The 25,239-nt window shown below is 44.0% G+C and overlaps 1 protein-coding gene across 1 annotated transcript in view; it reads left to right on the top strand.

The window, feature by feature from the left end:
• Positions 1 to 25,239, top strand: part of Rab40 (RAS oncogene family member Rab40) — a 63,575-nt gene that overhangs the window by 11,905 nt on the left and 26,431 nt on the right. Inside the window, exon 2 of the mRNA XM_080284936.1 lies at positions 24,662 to 24,855. Within this exon, the coding sequence (XP_080141062.1) occupies positions 24,662 to 24,855 (194 nt within the window). The remainder of the gene's footprint in view (positions 1 to 24,661; positions 24,856 to 25,239) is intronic.

Genomic DNA, 25,239 nt, shown 5'->3' with positions numbered 1-25,239 from the left:
GGTAGTGTGATGAGTAAGGATGGAGGTTTGGAGGGTGAAGTGCTTGAAAAGGTACAGCAGGGAAGAAAGGTTGCTGGTTCTTTGAAAGCAGTGATAAGAAACAGGGAAGTGAGCATGGAAGTGAAAAAGTTACTACATGACAGTATTGTGATACCAACTCTTACGTATGGAAGTGAAGCTTGGATGTTGTTGGAAGGACACAAGTCAAGAGTGAGAGCAGTGGCAATGAGTTATTTAAGAGGAGCCTGTGGAGTCACATGGAGAGACAGGCTGACGAATGAGGATATAAAGGAGCGTTGTGGTGTGGATGTGGATGTGATAGAAAGCGTTATGAGGAACACACTGAGGTGGTTTGGCCATGTGGAGAGGATGGAGGGTGAAAGACTGAAGAAGAGAGTGTATGTGAATGAGGTGGAGGGGGGAAGAAGGAGGGGGAGGCCGAGGATGAGATGGAGGGATGGGGTGGAGAGATATATGAGAGAGGGGGGTGTGAGTTGTGAGCAGGGCAGTGAAATGGCGGGGGACAGGGCGACTTGGAGGCGATTTGTCTGTGGCCACCCCAAACGGGATTGAGGTGTCTGGCAATAGATAGATAGATTGATAGATAGATATCAGTAATCCCCCCACTATCTGATGTAATAGAGCCAAAGGCATGTCTGGAAAGTAGTCCCGTCCGGATAGTGGGCCCCAGCCTCCTGGTATTGTACTTATGGACCCTAACTCAGAAAAACACCTATACAACTCCCTCTGGACATGCATAGCACCTATTTAAGACCCAAATCACACCAATAAGGGACATAAAAGACTGAAATTAATGGAAAAGAACCGGAAAATGAGGTTTTAGAGGTGAGTTTATACAATATTAAAAATTCTGGGTACTTACAACAAGTCCCTGGCTCCTGGACTGGTACTTATGGACCCTAACTCAGAAAAACACCTATACAACTCCCTCTGAACATGCATAGCACCTATTTAAGACCAAATCACACCAATAAAGGACATAAAAGACTGAAATAAATCCAAAAGAACTAGAGAATGAGGTTTTAGAGGTGAGTTTATACAATATTAAGCAAGCACTCTAGTTTTTGAATACCTCTTCAGAGTCTTTTTAAAATATACTCAGGATGTTGTAGTTTCATTCATCATCATTCATTGCCAGACGCCATGTATCCCAAACGGGGTGGCCAAGAGCTTAGAGTTAATTGTTTTTACAGGGAGGGGCACTAATCCTCCACCAACCCCACTTGACACGTAGGGAGAACGTTATGCCAACAGCATCTGGTCTTTCCAGGCGGTCACCCATCCAAGTACTAATGTTGTAGTACTAATGGAAATTAATGAAGACAGCTATGCGTGGCGCTAGAATATAATTCAAAGTCAACTACAGCGAGGTAGAAACGAGTTAATTATTGTCTAAAAGTGGAACTTATAAATGATCTCCAAAGCCTACGCTATTGAATGAACATTGACTTTGATAGATCCCCCTGAAAATTGTTTATTGAAGTATCATGACGGGGAATCGTCTAGGCTGCGAATTGTCCTGACTGCGAATTTTCTTGTTATTGTTGTGACGGCCAACTGACTTGATGGTGAATTGTCCCAGAACCATCAGTGGATTTACCTGCCTGGTTGCTCATGCACTTCAGCCAGTCACGGATATCAGCCTGCCTGACAGCCTGTGCACGTTTCTTGTAGAACTTGTTTTGCAAGATATGGAAATTGATCACCTCAGCCCCATTGTAATGATTATTTTGTTCAATGAAATGCACAAGTTTATCAAAGTATACAGAAGCTTCCTTCTATGAAACTTCCATGACCACACCGCTTGGCACTTAGGTGCATTTTGCGCCAGTTTGAATTTTTTAAATTTTGATTTTGTTTACTTTTGGAGTATCAGTGTTTAGATTAATGGACTTTTCCTGTGTGTATATATATATATATATATATATATATATATATATATATATATATATATATATACAGTAAGCCCTCATATTTGGATACATTTTACTTCGACAACTCATTTTTCTCACAAGAAAAAAGTTTTCGAGTTGTCTCACAATTCGCGAATTTCCCCACAATTCGATGATCATTTGTTGACAGCCATCTTGCAACCACCCTGTCCACCATAAATAACATGGCAACCACCTTCGATGCATACACCAGGACTGCCTGAGGCTACCAACTTCCTATCTGCCTTGAGTGATCAGAAGTCTCAAGTGATGGCTGTGTACAACAGAAACATAAAGGAGCAGAGATAAGCCCGGATCACACAATATTTTCATGAGAGACAGACTGTGGCTGCTATTCTGCAGGACTTGGACGTGCCAGCAGGGGTGGATGAAGGAGGAGAAGTGAACAGAGAAGAAGTGGAGGTGCTGGAGCCTGACGTCAACTTCGAGGGCTTTGGCATAGGTGATGGGGCTTCCCTAGAGAGGCCCATGTCACCTAGTAACTAGCCCATCTACCCACAACACACCTTCACCTGCCACTCAAGCCAGTCTTCACTTTATTTGTGGTAAGAATTTTTGGTGTTGCAGCTCGTTATAACAGCTTCAGTGTCTTTTCAGGTACATGTTTATTGTGTTATGCTGTTTTAGCACTAGTAAACACACTTCATTTAATTTTGGTTAGGGCCTGTTTGATGTCATAGTACTTTCTGATAGGGTACATAAATGTCCCACTGGAACACTCCTCTATTTTTCCCATTGATTCTTAACTTCACAATTCGACGTTTCGCATTTTGCGCAGTTTTGGTGAAACATCCAAGCTGCGAAAAACGAGGATTTACTGTATTAAGGAGTTTGAGGAAGGGGTTACACGAGGTCAACTGTGGAACAAGTATGACCTCAAGAAAACAACAGTCCATTACCTCATCAAAGGGAAGGAGAAAGTGAAGGAGGCCATGAAAGCAGAGGAGGCCGGCAAGAAGGGGAAGGAACTGTACCTCAAGCGACAACTTCCCATGGAAAATCTTGACGAGGCAGTGTATAAGTGGTACACGCAGGAGAGAGCAGAGGGTGTTCCTGTTCGTGGCATTGACATTCAGCATGTAGCGCAGAGGCTTGCTGGTTACCTAGGCCTCGACAATTTCAAGTCCAGTGATGGCTGGCTGTGGTGCTTCAGGCGGCTTCATGGCATCGTAAATAAGGCCATTATGGGCGAGCTTCTCAGCACCAATGCCAGTGCAGTGGACCCCTTCATAAACCACTTTCGTCAGCTGAAGTAGGAGGAGGGCCTCCATGACTTCCAAATCTGTAACACTGACGAAACTGGTCTTTTTTGGAAGTCATTCCCCCAAAATACACAGGCCTCAAAGACAATCAGTAGCACTTCGGGGAAGAAGAGTGCGAAGGACCGCATATTGGTGTTGGCGTGCGAAAACGTTGACGGGTCCCATTGCATGAAACCAGTTGTTGTGGGTAAGAGCAGGAAGCCAAGGGCTCTGAAAGACATTTTGGAGAAGTTTCCTACCAAGTACCACAGGAGCCCTTCTGCCTGGTGTACTCAAGAGATAATCACGACCTGGTTCCATATCAGTTTAGACCCCTCCGTTCGGCAGCACCAGTCTTTGAAAGTATTTTTGAAAATACTTTCTATGCATGCTGTAAGTAATTTTGGTGAAATTGTATCTCCCTGACACACGCCCTTCTCAGTCTTAATTTTTTCAGAGTCCTTATGTATTTTAACTGTAGCAGTTCCCTCTTTATATATGTTTTCGAGCAGTTTTACAATGTTCTCATTCACTCCTTGTTCTCGCAATGAATGTATAATTGCTATGTGCTCCACTGAATCAAAAGCCTTTTCGTAATCAACAAAACCTGAGCACAGTGGTTTATTATGTTCTGTAGTTTTCTTGATTAGCTGATTCATTATGTGTAGATGACCAGTGGTCTGAATACCTGCTTCAGAATCCTGCCTGTTCAAGAGGTTGGTTTTCCTCCAAAATTGTTGTTATTCTGTTTGTAAGGACTTTAGTGAAGAGTTTGTCAATGACTGATAATAAGCTAATTGGTCGATAGTTACCAAGATCTTTTGAGTCAGCTTTTTTGTTGAGTAAAATAACTATTGCATTACACCATGTTTTGGGAATTTTCTTCTGTTTTATACAGTGGGTAAATAAGTGAGCAAGCCTGTTTTGTACTTCTACTCGTGCATCCAACAGTAAATATGTTACTATTCCATCTTCTCCCGGAGCCTTCCCTCTTTTCATATTTTTAAGACAAATATTTACTTCGTCTGGCGTTACCTCAGGCATTTCACTTAGTGCCAACTGAAAACTTAGGTATTGGTACAACTGTCTTTGATGCATACAGTTCATTGTAAAATTCTTCAACTCACTTCTCCATCCTGTACCTGCATTTAATGATTTCACCGTTTTTTTCTTTCAGTGATGTCATTTGTTGCTTTCCTAGTGCTATATACAATATATATACTGTATATATATATATATATATATATATATATATATATATACGTGCATATATCGTTTTGTTTCGTTTTTAAAGGCTCCAACATGCTTGCATGTGTCGGCCTTGGTCACCTAATGGCGGCTCTCCACTCTGCACGATCCATTGCAGCCTCCCTGTTCAGTCCCTTAACCCTGAGGTCACACTTAATGACCTCGTCCCATGTCTTTCTCGGTCTACCCCTCATAACCCCATCCCCAAAATTAACACTTCTCACCTTCCTCACCCAGTTATCATTCCCCATCCTCTCCACATGTCCAAACCATCTCAATCTACCTCTCCTCATCACAACACCAATACACTCCAGTCCCATCCTACCTCTCAACTCTTCCATCGTAAACCCATCCCCTCCAGGCCTTGGAGGCAGGGACGCACTGCACATCCACCAAATCATTGTCATTTCTGTACGTCTGAGCTGGCGAATATCTTCCTCTTTCACTGCCCAGGTCTCACTGCCATACAGCATTACACTCCTAACACATGCTGCATACAAAGGCCCCTTAGCACATAGGGAGAGTCCTCTCAATGTCAGGAGAGGCAAGAGCTCCCTGAACTTCTTCCAACCACTTCTCACCCTAGCCACAGAGCTAGCTCTAGCCCCACCTCCAGCACACAACATGTCTCCCAAATAACAAAACTCTTCCACACACTGAAGAGACTCACCAGCAAGTTCAATTCTTTCACGGCTGACAATCTCCGCCTGCTCACCCCGACACGCCGTACACATAAAATCAGCATTATCTCGCAGTCTACCTCTGATACCACTACATCTCTTATGTACCCATTTATCACAAACACCGCACAAGATGGAATTACTTCCCACGCCCTTCTGGCAAACTGCACATGGCCACCCTCCCTCGTCATTGACAGTACCGCCACCAACCCTAGATATCATTACTTTTGTTTTATCTGCATTTACCCTTAAACCCTTGTGCCCCATACCATCTCTCCACTTCCTAAACCTTTCCTCCGCCTCCCTTTCGTCCTCTGCAATCAGCACCAAATCATCAGCATACAACAACTCCCACAGGAGTCCGTTTCTAAAGTCACGTGAAAGGGCTTCAAGTACCGTGATAAACAACATGGGACTCAAAACCGACCCCTGATGCACACCAACATTCACGGAAAACTCATCACTCAAATCTCCATTCACTCTTATCTGGGTGTGAGCACCCACATGCATAGCCATAACCACCCTTTCCAGCCACTCCTCCAAGCCAGGCTTTCTCATTGCCCACTTCATCACCTCTCTAGGGACTCTGTCAAAGGCCTTTTCCAAATCAACAAAAACAAAATAAAGATCCCTTCTCCTACCAATATATTTTTCCTGAAGCTGTTGAACAGTGAATATAGCATCAGTGGTCTCCCTACCTGGCATAAACCCAAACTGCATCTCATCAATATTCACTTTTTCTCTAATCATACCTTCTAAAACTCTCTCCATTACCTTCTTTATCTGATCTAAAAGCTTTATACCTCTTTAATTTCCTCTTTCCAGGCCATCACCCGTCCCTTTATACACATTTACAATTACACTCTTCAGCCAATCATCTGGGACAACACACTCATAAATAATCCTAGTAATCAGGTCAGTGACTAACCTCACCCCTATATCTCCTGAGGCCTTCAACATTTTGGCAGTCAACCCAGAGAGAGATATATATATATATATATATATATATAGATAGATATAGATATAGATATATATATATAGAACCCCAAGAAGCGTCGGCATCTCCCTCAGGCCACCAAGCTAGAAAGCATCGAGAGGAAGAAGAAAAGCGAGAGGAAAGTTGACATTGCCAAGGCCTACGACATGAATGAAGCCAACATGAGGATCAGTGTAACCAAAACCCAGGCAACTCAACAGAGAATGTATCGAACTACAGCACTGAACATTTAGCCTGACACTGAATACATATTAATATTTTAGAATAAATATCAATCGTTTTGAAGCCCTTCTCATCGGCGTGCATACCAGTTTATAAACAAAGTTGCTTCTCCTTATTCTCTACCGAGTCAGCAACAGCGATCACTTTCCACAGTCACGAGACGGGGCTCTGGCAACAATGTGAGAAGCATGCACTTTGCCGAGGATTAGAGTGCTAGGACAGGCAGAAGCAGGACCTTCCATGGCTGTGGACGAAGATAGTGATTCTGAGTGTGATTTCGAAGGATTTATGAGGGAGGTTGAGGAGGTGGAACAGCCATTACCCGCTAGTGACGCCAGCAGCCATCCTCCGGGGACCCAGTAGGACTACGTACAGCCTTGGATACCACCTGCTATTCCCAGCAAGCCCACCAACACTATCTTAAAAGGTTAGTTATCATTCATAGCACAGTACCATTTATTATAATTACAATAGTACCAATATATGTATAGGTATATGGTAGGTATTTAGGGTGACTTTTCCTAGGGTTGCTGACATAATTCATTTTTCCCCATAAGCTCTATTGTTAGTCCAACACGTTTTTGGTCCAACACGTGACCCATCTATTCTATTGCCAGACGCCTCAATCCTGTTTGGGGTGGCCACAAACAAATCGCCTCCAAGTTGCCCTGTCCCCCGCCATTTCACTGCCCTGCTCCCAACTCACACCCCCCTCTCTCATATACCTCTCCACTCCATCCCTCCATCTCATCCTCGGCCTCCCCCTCCCTCTTCCCCCCTCCACCTCACTCACATACACTCTCTTCGTCAGTCTTTCACCCTCCATCCTCTCCACATGGCCAAACCACCTCAGTGTGTTCCTCATAACGCTTCCTATCACATCCACATCCACACCACAACACTCCTTTATATCCTCATTCGTCAGCCTGTCTCTCCACGTGACTCCACAGGCTCCTCTTAAATAACTCATTGCCACTGCTCTCACTCTTGACTTGTGTCCTTCCAACAATGTCCAAGCTTCACTTCCGTACGTTAGAGTTGGTATCACAATACTGTCATGTAGTAACTTTTTCACTTCCATGCTCACTTCCCTGTTTCTTATCACTGCTTTCAAAGAACCAGCAACCTTTCTTCCCTGCTGTACCCTTTCAAGCACTTCACCCTCCAAACCTCCATCCTTACTCATCACACTACCCAAGTACTTAAACGTACTCACATTTTCCAATTCCTCACCATCCAACCTCACTGTACATTCACTAACCCATGCATGCCAATATTACCGTGCTGGACGCGAGGGTACTGTATATATATATATATATATATATATATATATACTCATATATATACTGTATATATATACATATATATTTACATATATATATATTCATATATATACATATGTTTATACACACACACACATATATATATATATATATATATATATATATATATATATATATATATATACTGTACATATATACTGTATATATATATATATATATATATATATATATATATATATATATATATATATATATATATATATGTACACATATATATATATTCATATATATACATATGTTTATACACATATATATATATATATATATATATATATATATATACATATATATATATATACGGATATATATATATATATTTATATAGTAATCCCTCTAATACCCGAACATCCCCACTAACCGGACATAATCGTCCCGGGATCCAACATTCTCAAAATGGTCCTAAAACCACAAAAAAATCGGAAAAAAAAAGAATTTTTCCCGCCCGTAATTTGAACTTGCCGCGCGCGGCGCGGGACAGCTTTGTTGTGCCGCGTCATTCCTCTGACGTCCGATAGAGCGCTGCTGCATCCTCCCCACTTTCCGCCTGTCTCTCGCTGCGAGTGCACGCTCGTCGTCATGGCTGCCCACATGCTCGCTTTTGTGGTGGTTCCTTACCTGCTGCAGGCACTCCTGCTGCTCTTGAGCCTCTTATTAGTGTGTATGATGATGGCCCCGCCGCCTGAGAAGAGGAAGAGAGTGGTGTTGACTCTGGAGAAGAAACGGGAGATATTGGAGAAAGTAGATGCGGGGTGGTCTTCTTCCCACATCCTCCGTGAGTTCAACCTGGCCCGATCTGCTTTGTTTGATATCAAGAGATCCCGAGACAAACTCATGCAGTACACAGCTGACTTCTTGTCAAGAAGCAAACGCAACATGGAGAGGAAGGTGATGTTTACTCCCAAGTTTGCTGAAATCGACTGCTCCACATTGATTTGGTATCGACAGCAACGTGCTGCTGGTGTGATGGTACGTGGAACGAAGCTGAAGGCTGCTGCTGAGAAGTTCACCAGGCTTCACAACGCCCTAAACTTCAAGGCATCCGAGGGTTGGCTCTTCGCGTTGAAGTTACGGCATGGCCTTACCAACCGTAAAGCTCATGGCGAAGCTTTGGACGCTAACGAGGATGGAGTTGACGAGTTTCGGCACAAGGTGAAGGGTTTGATCGACAGGGAGGGCCTCACTCTCGGGCAAGTCTACAATGCTGACGAAACTGGTTTATTCTATCGCTCTTTGCCAACGAACACTCTAGCCTAGGAGACAGAGAAGCGTGTACCTGGCCGCAAGCTTTCCAAGCAATGGATATCTGCTTTGTGTTGTGCCAGTGCTAACGGCATGCACTGGCTGAAGCCCGTTATTGTTGGCCGTGCAAAGCAGCCTCGGTGTCTTCGTGGGGTGATGGATGTCCTTCCTGTCGTTTGGTACCATTCTTTGAAGGCATGGTTTACAGCCCAGATCTTCAAAGACTGGTTCCACCGCCACTTCGTCAAGGAGGTCATCAATTACCAGACGAAGGCACTGGGAATCCCGCGCGACCAGGTAAAGGCCCTCCTCCCCCTCGACAATGCACCTGCCCACCTGTGCGACAAGGACTTGGTGGCTGAGAATGGCCGAATTAGGTGCATGTTTCTGCCACCTAATACGACTGCTCTCAGCCAACCAGTGGACCAAGGAGTGATCGTGGCAACAAAGCGCCTATACCGCCGGAAGTTCCTGGATGAGATGATGGTTCTCGAGGACGAGGACGAGTGCTGGGAGGGACGGGACACGCGAGGCCAGTGGACTTTGGAAAACCTTCGCCGCTACAACATCAAGTCTGCAATCTACAACTGGGCCAGTGCATGGAAGGAAGTCCCTGTCAAGACTCTAGAAAATGGTTGGTCTCGTCTACTTCTCGGAACGGATGTGGAGTACGATTTTCTAGGGTTTGACGTGGATGACTTCAATGCATGGCTACGGATGCATGGCAACGATGTTGATGTGGACGATGTGCGTGAGTGGTTGGATGACGACGAGGGTGATCCTGGGTATCAGACATTGTCTGATATCGAGATCGCGTCTTCAGTTGCAGGTGTCAGTACCCAGCTTGAAGATTCCGACGAGGACGGCGATGATGATGCGGACTCCTCTCAGCATGACACTACTCCAGCCATCCCCAAGCTGAGTGCACTCCGGGAACACCTAGAGTTTGTTCTCGACTACCTGGAACACCCAGGCTGCAACAGGGAGATGGGGCCCTTGGGACTTGTGGAGGAAGTGCGTGCTTTCAGGCAGCGCATCATCAAGCGTCAGAATCGTCGTTCCTTGCGTCAATGATTGACAGTTTTTTCAGGCCCGTGACCCCCGCTGTGCCCAGCCCTGGCTCCACTCCGTTGCCTCCCCAAGACAGGCCCTCATGCTCCGAGCCACAGCCCAGCACATCAGCCACGGTGGAGTCACCGCTCGATGTGAGTTTGTGTCTGTCTTCAGAGTCGTCTGCAGTGTGTACGCCATCACCACAACCCAGCGACGCACCCCTAGGTCACCTGCCAGTGATACTCTCAGACTCTGACAGTGATTAAACAGCAAGAACTTCTCCACTAGACCACACGGGAATTTACAGTGTTGTGTAGTGAAAAAAAGTGTGTTGTGTTAAGGATTTACAGCTGTGAGTGAAAAGACTAATTTGGAACAAAATTTAACGTAAATAGACTTGTTTGTTTTTGCTTTGGAAAGTGGTTAGAAGAGTGGGAAAAGTTAAAGTGCAGAGTGCAACACTTAGTAAGTTACAGTGGAGCATAAGTTAGACAAGAGTGCGCATTGTTAAGAGAATGGACTTCTGAGTGCGATTGACTAAGTTTAGTGCAAGACTTCATGAACAGTATACTGGAAGTGCTTCAGGAAATCCTTCTTACTGTCAGAGTCCGAGAGGAGGTGGTTATTCATCGAGATGGCCATGGACTTGCTGTAAGTAGGCAGAATGTTTCATACTGTACTTGGATGGGTGACCGCCTGGGAACACCAGATGCTGTTGGCATAATGTTCTCCCTACGTGTCAAGTGGGGTTGGTGAAGGATTAGTGCCCCTCCCTGTAAAACAATTAACTCTAAGCCCTTGGTCACCCCGTTTGGGATACATGGCGTCTGGCAATGGATGGATGGATGGACTTACCTCAAACACCTCATTTCACTCTTTAATGTCCTTTATTGGTGTGAATAGGGTGTTAGGAGCTATGAATGTGCAGTAGGAAGGTGTTTTTCTGAGTTAGGCTAGGTTAGGGTCCATAAGTACCAGTCCAGGAGCCAGTAACCAGAATGTTTAATATTGTATGAACCTACCTCTAAACCCTCATTTTATGGTTCTTTTGCATTTATTTCAGTCATTTATGTCCCTTATTGGTGTGATTTGGGTCTTAAATAGGTGCTATGCATGTCCAGAGGGAGTTGTATAGGTGTTTCTCTGAGTTTAGGGTCCATAAGTACAAGTCCATAAGCTGGGGCTCAATATCCGGACAGGACCACTATCCAGACCTGCCTATGGCCCTATTACGTCAGATATTGGAGGGATTACTGTATATACATATATATATACCGTTACACATATATATATATATATATATATATATATATATATATATATACATACAGTGGTTTTCTCGAATTTCGATGGGCATGGGTACCTAAAAATCACCACGAAATTCAAACCATCGAAATTTAAATTGAACTTCTTATGGGAAAACTTAGTTTGGGTCTGGGGCCTCCAAACCTAAATACAGTACGTAAAATCATGATTTTTTTTGCCCACACCCCCTGTAAACTTTATAAACTATAATTGTGGTTAAGTAACTATAGTTCTGCATTGTATTACCATACTGTCAGCAAGTGTATACTTGGTGTATTTCTGCCCTTTCCCGTATTGCCATTTCTCCTTTGCCTTCGAAGATTTAGAGGTGCCAGGCTGCTCTTGTCTATTACCACTGCTACCCGAAGAACCACTCTTGCTTGCCCTTTTGAAACAGGTAAGTTGCGACGAAAATACAAAGAAAATACATACAACTAAATTGCAGTGAAATGCATGTCCACACATGGAAGGTACAGGCTGAAAGTGCAGCACTTGGCTGTAGAGGGCTGGCTGCTGGTAGGACAGTCGCAGGATGGCCGCCGACAACAGAACATCACCTTGCCCATGGCTTGTTGTTGTTGGTGCCTACTCCGATTTGGGAGCTCTTGTCCTTTAACAACATGACTTTCTTTCTTTTTTCTGTCTCTGTTGTTCATTTGTATGTTGCTCCTTATATTCATAATTACTGTACTTCTCTTTGTTTCAGTATTCTGCCTACTGTATTTGCTACCACCTGTAATTCATTTTGTTTTAGTATTTCTGTTATTGATTCTTTTCCTTTAATTTCTCTTGTTATATCTTTGAGGTATTATAGTATTGATTAGTAAATAAAGCTATGCATATTTATAGAATGACGGGGAATAGTCCAGGGTGCGAATTTTCCTGACAGGAAATCGTCCAGGTTTTGACGGGGAATTATCTGACGGCGAATTGACTTGACGGTGAATTGTCTCGGAACCATATCATCGTGTGCTCCACATATGAATAAATGACGTTGATTTTCATTCTCTTCTTGACACGTCACATACGATATTAGGTTAGGCTCATACTTTTTCTTATAATTTTCCTTCACTTCTAGCATTTTGGTTTGCATCAAAAATATTATCTTTCCCTGTTTTGGTTGGAGTCTGGCCCTGAGAGCACGTCACATACCGGTACAGTATTAGGTTAGGCTTATACTTTTTCTTATAATTTTCCTTCACTTCTAGCATTTTGGTTTGCATCAAATACTGTATATTATCTTTGCTTGTTTTGGTTGGAGTCTGGCCCTGAGAGCATCAAAATGTGCGACTTTGCATCAAAACGTGAGGTAGGCAGACCACTCGAAATTGCATCGAAATTTGATTCACTGAATTCTAAACTGTCAAAGTTCGAGAAACTACTGTATATATATATATATATATATATATATATATATATATACTTGGATGGAAAGCTTTTGGTAAAACATAGAGACATTATGAAAAGTAGCTTGCCAGTTTGTATGAAACGAAATATATATAATGAATTTATAATTCCGACTAGTGGTAGGTGGTGGCGACCATCATCCACTCACGATGTAGTGCAGCCTACTTCTTCCTTAGCCTTTATCATTCTTTTTCTGTGCCTGCCCTCCTCTCTTCCTATTTCTCCCATCTTTCCTGTCACTTCTTATTGCTTTTCTTTCCTTTATAGGTGGCTTTACATTGAGTGACAAACCAAATAGTTTCCTGTAAGCCAAGAAACCATTTACAACGCTGGGTGGTAACCATATAACCAAACCATACGTGTTCCTTACGTGTCAACAAGTGGGTTGGTGGAGGGTTAGTGTCCCTCCCTGTAAAATATATAACTCAAAGTCAAATGGCCACCCCTGACGGGATTATGGTGTCTGACAATAGATAGATAATTCCAATTATGACGTATGGTTGTGAGACCTGGAAACTGACAAAATCAATGGAATATAAATTAATCTGTTCTCAGAGAGCAATGGAAAGGTCAGTGTTGGGAATATCTTTAAGAGACAGGAAAAGATCAACTTGCGTGAGAGAGCAGACTAAAGTCAAAGATATTGTAGAAGTTATAAAGAACAGAAATGGAGGTGGGCAGGCCATATAGCAAGAATAAAGGATAACTGATGGAGCAAGAGGCTGACTGACTGGACACCAAGAGAATGTAAGCATAACAGAAAAAGGCCAGACAGGAGATGGCGAGATGAGATAGAGAAATTTTTCAGGGAAAACGTGGCAAAGATTGGCTCAGTCAAAGAATTCGTGGAAAAGGTTGGGGGAGGCCTTTGTTCAGCAGTGGACTAGTTATGGCTGATGATGATGATGATGATATATACCGTATACAGTACAGTATATATATATATATATATATATATATATATATATATATATTGTTACGGTAGCGCCAGCCCGGGGCTATTACAAAAAGACCACAAGGCAGCCTTAGATGGTCGGCCTCCACTGCGTTGCAAAAATAACGCAGACCCCGGCACTGACACTCCGCAAACTAGAGAAAAACTGCGCAACGGAAAAGTACTTACTTAAGAACGCAACACTCTGTACTTTGATAGTAAAACGGAACAGCCTACTTATAGATCTAGCCTACTATCGTCACTACCGGAAATAATACCGCCCCAGACAGTTTACAGGAACACCTCCCACTTATTTCCGGTGGTGACGACTTTCTACTTAACCCGTGTCCAAGGGGGAACGCAGTTAACGGCTCACGATAGTTCTCACTAGCCTTGTGCAAGTAGATGGGATTGAACTGTGTAGGGGTTAGGGGTGTGTGTGTATGTACGTGTGTTGGGGAACGTTCATTAAGGCAGCGAGAGGACTACGGTGAGCCAGACTGGCCCTCCAAGGACAACAAGGTCACAAAAACAAATAAAATAACTACTTCCCTCAGTCAGCAACAAAGGAATAAAGATAACTTAAATGAAAACGCCAGCTCGGCATAAAAATGACTGGGGAGAGAGAGAGAGTGTACAAACACCCGTTACTGAAGCTGGTTGGGAAGACACTGCCTGATCAAGGCTCGTGCAGTCAAGCGCGAACGCATGAATCAGATTAATTAATAAGGAACTTAAATTCGTGCCCCTCTCTCTCTACAATAAATTGGTACTTCTAATGCAAGCAAAACATCATTAAATATACTGGTAGCTCACATAAGACAATCAAAATAATCAAATGCATTCTCAGCATGGTATGAAATAAAATTGCCCTCAGTGGCAGGAACGAAAGAAACAAAAGAACTTGTAACACTCTCTAATTTAAACTCCGCGAATGACACGGATACATACTGCATAATCCCCTAGCCCAGCTGTAACGGCTGCACCCGTGGGAACGGAAAGGCGGACAGCATAACACGCCCTTCCCCAAGGGAAAATTTTGAGCCCTGGATCAAAATTTTCGAATCAAGACCCTGACCCCTCCCTGGATAAACAATCAGCAATTACGTTATCAGTCCCTTTAATATGCCTAACTTCTAAATTGTACTCTTGCAAAAGCAAACTCCAGTGGGTCAAACGCTGGTTCTTAAATTTAAACTTGTTCAAAAACTGCAGGGGATGATGGTCTGAATAAATCTTGATCACAGGGCCAAAAGGGGGCAGGTAGACAGCAAAGTGTTGCAGGGCCAGGATAATCGCTAATAACTCCTGCTCTATGACGGAATAGTTCTTCTGGGGTCTATTAAACTTCTTTGAGAAGTATGATATGGGATGTTCAACCTGGCCCTCATCCGGCTGCATCAACACTGCTTCTACCCCTACTCGGCTAGCATCAACTGCCAGCACAAAAGATTTGTCAAAATCTGGTGCACGCAATATAGGGTGGTGGCACAGCAGAGACTTAACAGTAGTAAAAGCTTGCTCACACTCAGCTGTCCACTGCCACTTCTTATCCTTGCGCAATAAGTCAGTAAGAGGGGCAAGCACTGTGGAGTAATTCCCAATAAATCGTCTGTAATAGCCGATCATGCCCAAAAATCGCTGGAGGGCACGGCGACACTGGGGTGCTGCAAAGTTGGAAATGGCATCCACCTTAGCCCGAGGTGGAGCCACTTGCCCATGTCCTACAACAAATCCAAGGTACTGGACCTTAGCACGTACGAACTCACACTTGTCCAAGTTGACTACTAAGCCAGCTTCCTCCAACCGCTTAATGAGCATTTCCACATGATCAAGGTGCTCCTCCCACTTGGTGTCATACACAATGACATCATCGATGTAAATGACACAATTAGGTATGCCATCCACCACTTTATCCATAAGCCTCTGGAAAGTGGCTGGAGCATTCTTCAATCCATAAGGCATCACCTGGCGCTGATATACTGCACCACTGACAACAAAGCTAGCCACTTGTTTAGCCCGTTCCGTCAGCGGGACCTGCCAGTATCCTTTTACAAAGTCAAGTTTGGTGATATAAGTGGCATTTCCCACCTTGTCCACGGAGTCATCGACCCGAGGTAAGGGATAAGCATCGGTCTTGGACAGTGAGTTAACCTTCCGGAAGTTCACACACAAGCTAACCTTCCCATCTGGCTTCGGCTGTAAGGTAACTGGTGAACTCCACTCACTGAAACTCCTCTTGATCAATCCATGGTCCAACATATACTTGATCTCACAATCGAGAGCTTTCTGTCTGATAGGGTTGATGCGGTAGGGAGCTAATTTTACAGGCTTACTATCCCCAACGTCAATGTCATGAGTAGCCCAAGTTGTCAATCCCGGTGAATCTCCAAAAACTTTCGGATGTTTCCATAATCTGTTGCACAGCTCTTCTCATTTTACTGGATCAAGGTGTCGCAATTTCTCCACCAGAGCTGCATAACCATTGCCCTCCCATAGGTCAGCTGGTAACATCTCACCACGACTAAGCACTTCCTCCTGCTCCTCCAACTCACTACCAACCGCCAAAACTACAGGAGCGCTCTTATCCCTGGTTCCCTCAACGTCCACTCCAAAGTCTCCTTCTAGGGACTGTGGCTGTAACCCTGGTCCACTACTCACATCACCGGCACCAACAGCTCCTTCCCCAGCACGTTCCTTTGATGCCACGTCCTCCCTTCCCCGTCCTTCACATCCCAGGTGAGAGACATCAGCAGTCATCACACAATGAGAATCAACTGGGCGGTAGTATGGCTTCAACATATTAATGTGGCACAACTGAGTACTCTTCCGCCTATCTGGGGTAACAATTAGATAGTCAAGTTCCCCAACTCTCTTCTTCACAATATAAGGACCACTGAATCTAGCCGCCAGAGGTTTTCCTTGCATGGGCAGCAGTGCCAAAACTTCATCTCCTTGCTTAAACTCACGACTTCTGACCTTCTTATCATAATGAGCCTTCATTTTTGCTTGAGCCCCGATTAGATGGTCACGGGCAAGCTCTAAAGCGCAATGCAGTCTCTCCCGAGTGCGGCAGACATAGTCAAGCATGGATTCCTGGTTGCCAGATTTGTTGTTACTCCAGGCCTCTCGCACCACATCCAAGGGACCACGAACTCTGTGCCCAAACACTAACTCATTGGGTGAAAACCCTAACGACTCAGTTGGTACCTCTCTCACTGCAAACATAACAAAGGGTACCGCTAGGTCCCAATCCTTTCCACTATCATAGCAGAAGGTGCGCAGCATTGTCTTTAAGGTCTGATGATGCCTCTCTAGGGCACCTTGTGACTGCGGATGGTAGGCACTGGACAAAATGTGCTTGATGCCCAACTCTGTCATTGTCTGCTTAAACAAATTAGATGTAAAATTCACTCCACGGTCTGACTGCAACTCTTGGGCAGGCCAAAATGAGTAAAGAACAGGATAAGTTGCTTGACTTCTGACTTCGCCTGCATGCTTCTGATTGGTATAGCCTCTGGGTATCGCGTTGTAACATCCATTATGGTTAACAAATACTTGTTTCCAGCAGAAGTAGGAGGTAAAGGGCCCACGATATCAATGATTACCTGGGTAAACGGAGGTTCAACTGCAGGAATGGGAGTCAAAAGGGCCACAGGAAGAACTTGATTAGGCTTGCCCACTATCTGACACGTGTGACAGCTCTTGATGTACGCAGCAACTTGTCCCGGCATACTTGGCCACCAAAAGTTATATCTTAAGCGCTGCACTGTCTTCCTGTTTCCCAAGTGACCTGCTAAAGGTCCCTCATGTGCTAACTGTATTAACGGCACCCTATACTGCACAGGCACCACCACCTGCACTAACTCACCCACTCCTCCATCCACCGTGGCGCCAGTGGGCGTCCATCGGCGATGTAAAACATTGTCTTTAATCAGGAACTCCTCCTTACCACACTCCATACTTCTTTCTTCCCCTACTCGAGCAAACAAGGGCTTTAATGTTACATCCTCCTGTTGCTTCACCCTCAATTCTGCTGGCCCAACACCCGCCAGCTCTACTGAGGACTGAGATAAGGGACTGGTCGGGACACTGGATTGCGAAGGGCGATCAATCTCAGCGCCACCTCTAGTACACTCGACAGGGGGAGGAATGTCAGACTCCACACTGACATCATCACCTCTACCCTCAACAGTGACACTCTGTTCCTCAGGCGCGTTTGACGGTGGTCCTGCATCCCCGCAGTCGACCCCAGCGTCCTGAAATTCTTCTAATTCAGTCGGTGGGCTGGGTTCAGTCTCCACACAGACACACTCAGCACCACCTCTAGTGTCCTGAGTGGGAAGTGGGGCGGCACCCATGCACGCATTCCCACTCTCCTCACCCACCACAGCAACACTCTGCTCACTAGGTTCCTCCATTGGTGGCCCTGCCTCATCACAGTCGACCCCAAGAACCTGTGACTTCACCAGTTCTTCCTCCCGGGCTGCAACCTGTGCCATAGATCTTGTAATTGCACAGACCGGGAACATGGCTTCCACTTCTGCATCAACTTCAATACCAATTTCTGGGGCGTCAAAACACTTCTCTGCCACAACAACTGGTGGGGGAAGAGATGGAAATACTTTCTCCCCAGCCAGGTCGTTCCCCAGCAGAAAATCAACCCCCCCTACTGGCATTACATCAGCAACAGCTACTTGAGCTGCAGCCTGAACAATGGGGCAATCGAGTTCCATATGAACATAATCATAGTACTGTACTCATCTGCGTTCAAGCCTCTACACAGCACATACTTCCCTGAGTTTACAGGCCCTCCAGTCACGTTTCTGCACACAGACTGTTGTGCACAGGTATCACGAACCACAGTAACTGGATAACTGATCCCATGAATTTTCACTGTGCCGTGACACATAAAAGGTTTACACCAGTCTAGGGACGATTTCTGAGGCAGTTCATCCGAAGGTGGCATAGCATGTTGGGTAACTTTTTCAGCCTGAGCTGGCAGCGAGCACAGCCGGCTGCACTCCAGCTTTCCACAGACTTCTCCCTCACCGTTACCACTCTCCCAACTCCTCTCGTTCACCTGACTCAAACCTACAACTAGTGCCACTGGTTTGGCATTTTGGGAGGCCTTCCACTTAGGGCAGTTAGGCTTGATGTGCCCACTCTGTTTGCAAAAGTAACAAACTAGCTTCGAACTGGATACGGGGCTCTTTCTCCCAGAATTCTTTTTCTCCTCTGAACTTCCCTTGGACTGATTCACGGGAGATTTATCCCAGGCAGGGCCACTCACAGTCCTCTCCCTGGAATACTGAAAATTATCATACTTGACTCCCATACTCCGCAAGGCAAACACCCGGTCATCAGCCCACGTCGCTGCTTCCTTCACGGTCTTGAATCTCTTCTCCCTAATTTTAACACCAATTTCTTTGTCAGCCATGTTGGTAAAATGTTCCATCAAAAACAGTTCACGCACATCGTTATACGAAGTGGCGCTCTCACTCAGCAACCACTCGTCTAACCTCTCCTCCAGATACCTGGCGTAGGCCATATAGGTGTCAGCAGGTCTTTTCCGAGCACCACGGAACAACAACCGATAAGCCTCTGGTCTAAGTTCATATGCCTTCAGGATGGCTGTTTTAAATTCATCATAATCATCTACATCCTCAGGGCTCAGCCTATTATACACTTCCAAAGCTTTTCCCTTCAGCACATTAGATACCAAGCCCACCCAGCGCTGCCTGGGCCACTCAAACTCCCTAGCCTTCTTTTCAAACCTGACAAACCATTCTGTCACCTTCAACTCATCAAATGCCGGTACTAATTTTAGACTCCTTGAGAACCAACTCTCCCTATCCTCTGCACGGCCTGAGGTTTGGGTATCTGAAGTTGGTCTATTAGCAGTCACCTCCAAGCGAGTCTTCTCCAGCTCAAATCGCATTTTTTCACGCTGCATCTCCAGCTGCATCTCCATCTCCCTCTCTTCTTTCTCTCTTGCACGCTGCATTTCCATCTCCATCTTTTTCAACTCCAACTGCAACTGGGCCTCCGGTGACAAGACTCCAGGGTATATGGGAGTGGAATGAACAGCTCCAGGGAAAGCACTAGACATATCTGGGGGAACTGCTCTAAACTGGCTCGGCGGCATCATAGATGGTAATAGTGGGGTAGCGAAACGAGGCAGCTCAGCACCATAGTCAGACTCAGGGCTCACACGAGGAGTACCTTTGCTATGTGCCTCTCGTTGTTCCATATTTTCCATATCCACAGGTGACTCAGCACGTACGCGATCTGGTGTAGACACGCGTGACTCCATGGCGACAAATCAATGGCAGTACTGAATAATGAAATACTAATGCTGACTGAGAAACTACACACACATCAACTTCGCCTCAAAGCACAGAGAACGCCAAGGTAACGATATCCTAGCAAGAAGAAGGCACTGTTAGGATATCCTGATGCGAGGTCGCCACTGTTACGGTAGCGCCAGCCCGGGGCTATTACAAAAAGACCACAAGGCAGCCTTAGATGGTCGGCCTCCACTGCGTTGCAAAAATAACGCAGACCCCGGCACTGACACTCCGCAAACTAGAGAAAAACTGCGCAACGGAAAAGTACTTACTTAAGAACGCAACACTCTGTACTTTGATAGTAAAACGGAACAGCCTACCTATAGATCTAGCCTACTATCGTCACTACCGGAAATAATACCGCCCGAGACAGTTTACAGGAACACCTCCCACTTATTTCCGGTGGTGACGACTTTCTACTTAACCCGTGTCCAAGGGGGAACGCAGTTAACGGCTCACGATAGTTCTCACTAGCCTTGTGCAAGTAGATGGGATTGAACTGTGTAGGGGTTAGGGGTGTGTGTGTATGTACGTGTGTTGGGGAACGTTAATTAAGGCAGCGAGAGGACTACGGTGAGCCAGACTGGCCCTCCAAGGACAACAAGGTCACAAAAACAAATAAAATAACTACTTCCCTCAGTCAGCAACAAAGGAATAAAGATAACTTAAATGAAAACGCCAGCTCGGCATAAAAATGACTGGGGAGAGAGAGAGAGTGTACAAACACCCGTTACTGAAGCTGGTTGGGAAGACACTGCCTGATCAAGGCTCGTGCAGTCAAGCGCGAACGCATGAATCAGATTAATTAACAAGGAACTTAGATTCGTGCCCCTCTCTCTCTACAATAAATTGGTACTTCTAATGCAAGCAAAACATCATTAAATATACTGGTAGCTCACATAAGACAATCAAAATAATCAAATGCATTCTCAGCATGGTATGAAATAAAATTGCCCTCAGTGGCAGGAACGAAAGAAACAAAAGAACTTGTAACACTCGCTAATTTAAACTCCGCGAATGACACGGATACATACTGCATAATCCCCTAGCCCAGCTGTAACGGCTGCACCCGTGGGAATGGAAAGGCGGACAGCGTAACAATATATATATATAATACAGTATATATATATATATATATATATATATATATATTTATTACATGTATGTGTTTATATATATATATATATGCAAAGTAACCACAGGAGAAATGAAAGGAGTGACAGTGAGTACTTTCATGTATTACATCTTCAAACAGAGTGAGACAGTAAAGGGTAGAGGTCTTTTATTCACATCCGCAGCAGGGAGTGGCACACAGAACAAAGGATGACCTGAATTTTTACCTGCAACCGAACTTATGGTCTGCTGCAGCAGGGGGTGGCACACAACAAAGGATGACCTGAATCTAAAAATGGGCGATGCACAGAACAATAGGTACCTTTCTTTTTTCTTCCTTAGGGATGCACCTGACAGAAGGGAAGGGAGAGGGGGAATTTCAGACCCAGAATTTTTAGATGATGAACTAAAAATGATTCAGAGCATTGGAAAGAAGCTAAAATATCCACGAAATATACTAACTCAGTGCCACAATACAGCCAAGAAACGATTCCTTGAAAGGAAAACTAATAAGCCAGATCGCCAAAATATTCAAAGAACCCTTGTCCTCCCCTTCCATGAAAATTTTCTTGATGTTTACATACTGAAGAAACTTAATGTACAAGTAGTAGTCAAATATGAGAACACCATCAAAAAAACTCATCAAGAACAGCCCATTCAGTAATTCAGACATTGTTTACAAAATCCCGAGTAAAAGCTGTAATAAATTTTACGTAGGAGAGGGCTCTCCCTACGTGCTAAGGGGTCTTTGTATGCAGCATATGTTAGGAGTGTAATGATGTATGGCAGTGAGACCTGGGCAGTGAAGGAGTAAGACATTCGCCAGCTCAGACGTACAGAAATGACAATGATTAGGTGGATGTGCAGTGTGTCCCTGCGTCCAAGGCCTGGAGGGGCTGGGTTTACAATGGAAGAGTTGAGAGGTAGGATGGAACTGGAGTGCTTTGGTGTTGTGATGAGGAGAGGTAGATTGAGGTGGTTAGGACATGTGGAGAGGATGGGGGATGATAATCGGGTGAGGAAGGTGAGAAGTGTTAATATTGGGGGTGGGGTTATGAGGGGTAGACCGATAAAGACATGGGACGAGGTCATTAAGTGTGACCTTAGGGTTAAGGGACTGAACAGGGAGGCTGCAATGGATCGTGCAGCGTGGAGAGCCACCTTTAGGTGACCAAGGCCGACACATGCAAGCATGTTGGAGCCTTTAAAAACGAAACGAAACGAATCTGGTAAAGATTTGGAAACTAGTAATATCACAACAGAAATACAGTATAAGGACAGCCCAACAGAGTAGTGGTTTATTTCAGCACAAAGCATCCAGTGATCACCATATTGACTGGGCAGGCTCTAAGATTCTAGCAAGATCAAAAAGCGTAGATGCAAGAAATGTAATAGAATCTTGTCTAATTTCTGGCACATATGAAAAGAATGTAAACATGAGCTATGGTCATTTTAACCCTTTGAGATTCAAATGACTATTTCAATCGTCATTTCAAATCCAACCTCAGAGATTCGGATGACGCTATTAATCGTCATTTTAAGAAACTTTTGTAAAATGTTCACCATAAATCGCATTTACACATCATAACAAAGAGGCTCGAGCATGATGTCACGGAATGGTTGCTCTTATGTGTGGCAGTACTTCACTGCTGGTCTGACTCATGACTTTGTTTCTTTATAACTTTATTCTTGGTGAATATTTTTCTACAGTAAGGTATAAAATTTTTTATTTTTGCCTACCTTCAACTCGTCACTTTGACTTTATTTTCTTTGTTTTCCTTTTATGAACATACTACGATAAAGTACAACTATTTTCAGCTTCAAAATAGCACCACAACCAGCATCCCATCATAACAAGTGTATTTACACTGACCGATCAAAGAAAAACATTGCGAAGCGAATATGCGGCCGAGACTAAAATAAAATTGTGTGTCTTTCCTTTCGCTTTGGTGCACAATGAAATGCAAAAATTACCATAGTCTATATATCATTGTAAAAGTAATTTGTTGTATTTTTGTGTGGTTTAAACCAAATTTACATATCTTTACTCAATATTTTTTGCCAAATATTTTCCTATGGCAAGGTATAAAATTTGTGCATTTTGCCTAACTTCAACTCATCATTTTGACATTTCATTTTCTTTGTTCTCCTTTTTTGAATATACTGCGATAAAGTACAACTATTCAGCTTTAAAATGACGCCAAAACGAACATTCTATCATGAAAAATGTATTTACACAGTGCGATCAGAGTAAAATATCGGGCCACGAAGATGTGGGTCAGCGTGCGTGACTGACTCTGGCACAGACATAATCTGCCCGGCCCAAAAACCTGATAGGCTTAAGTGTGATAAAATGTTAACTGAATTAATTTTAAAGCAGTATCCCCCAGACTAACAATTGATTGTTCCCTGTCATCTGGTAGTGTAGTCACACCTGTGTGGGACACACCTAGCATTAATCCTCTAGGTCTTAAGTTAAGCCGCAGTAGGTCTTAAGTTAAGCCGCAGTATTTATCCCCTCCTCCTCCTCCCTCCTCCCTCTCCCCTTCCCCTCCTCCCCTCCCCCTTCCCCCTTCCCCTTCTCTCCCACTCCCCCTTTCTCCCCTCTTCCTCCCCCCCACTTTTGTCAGGTGCGTCCCTAAGGAAGAAAAAAGAAAGGTACCTATTGTTCTGTGCATCACCGATTTTTAGATTCAGGTCATCCTTTGTTGTGTGCCAACCCGTGCTGCAGGTGACCATAAGTTAAGCCACAGGTAAAAATTCAGGTCATTATTTGCTCTGTTTGCCGCTCCCTGCTGCAGGTGTGCATAAAAGACCTCAACCCTTTACGTTTGTCTCACTCTGTCTGAAGATGTATATAATATATGAAAGTAGTCACTGTCGCTCCTTTCATTTCTCCTGTGGTTGTTTTGTATACATATCTTACACGGTGAAGTATTTATATATATACACAGTATACATATAGTGGTATGTATCTGAAAACACTGAACAGTTGAGTCCATTAACATAAAATTGAATCAGTTGTTTCATTTTTGTGAATCCTACCTTTCTTATTGTTGACCAGGATAATAATGGTGCTGCTGCTGAAGAAGGTATTTATACTGTATATGCAAAACATAGATAACCTTAATTGTAGGTAAGAGTGTTTTTAACATTTTGCAGTAGTTAAACAAATACATCTACAACATTAAGCGAAGAGTTACTGTTTTTAACCCCTCCAGTCTGATAGCACGTCTTATTTTGTTCTTATCACCTTTAGACTGTTTGATTAAACTGTGGATAGACAATTCAGATTGTGAAGGGAATGATGGATATTGTTTTTAACCTTGTCACTACAATGGTTTTTACAGATTTGCCTGTAGGCTGTCATCTAGAAATACCAAGAATAAATTTGATAAGTACACCTTTGGATTCAAGGGGTTAACCTTGTCTTTGTAGTCTTCTACTTATGGAGGCAATGACAGTTTCATTCATTTTGTGGTTATCATATGAGTGCCCACTTACATCATACTGACACAGTATAATATTAGTTTCTCTCTCTCTCTCTTTTTTTCAGGACACAAAACTACGACCATCCTTCTGGATGGGAAACGAGTGAAGCTGCAGTTGTGGGACACATCGGGGCAGGGACGTTTTTGTACCATCATTAGATCTTACTCACGTGGAGCCCAGGGTATACTCCTAGTGTATGATATAACCAATAAATGGTCTTTTGAGGGACTTGACCGTTGGATGAAGGAGATCCAGGAGGTGAGATCAGTTTCTTTTCTTTATGGTTTAAGTTGGGAAGATTAACTAGATATAGTGGGGCTTAAATTTTATTCTGAATGTGAAAATCCTGTTTACTCTTTTTATAATACTAGATCTGCAACTAACAGGTACCACTACAAGTACAGTAGCTACATTCTTTAATGGCATAGAGTTTTCATAGTTGCTAGTCACCCAAGCCTAGTTTAACTTTGACTGCTGCAAAAGCTACCAGTATTTCTGACATCAAGAAAATCTCTCTCTCTCTCTCTCTCTCTCTCTCTCTCTCTCTCACACACACACACACACACACACACACACACACACACACACACACACACACACACACACACACACACACACATATATATATATACAGTAACTTCT

Source organism: Coenobita brevimanus, chromosome 103, assembly GCF_032717465.1.
Source record: "Coenobita brevimanus isolate Jiangsu-jjx chromosome 103, ASM3271746v2, whole genome shotgun sequence".
NCBI lineage: Eukaryota > Metazoa > Arthropoda > Malacostraca > Decapoda > Coenobitidae > Coenobita > Coenobita brevimanus.
Note: the sequence above shows the minus strand (reverse complement) of the source record. Positions and strands in the feature narration are given on the sequence as shown.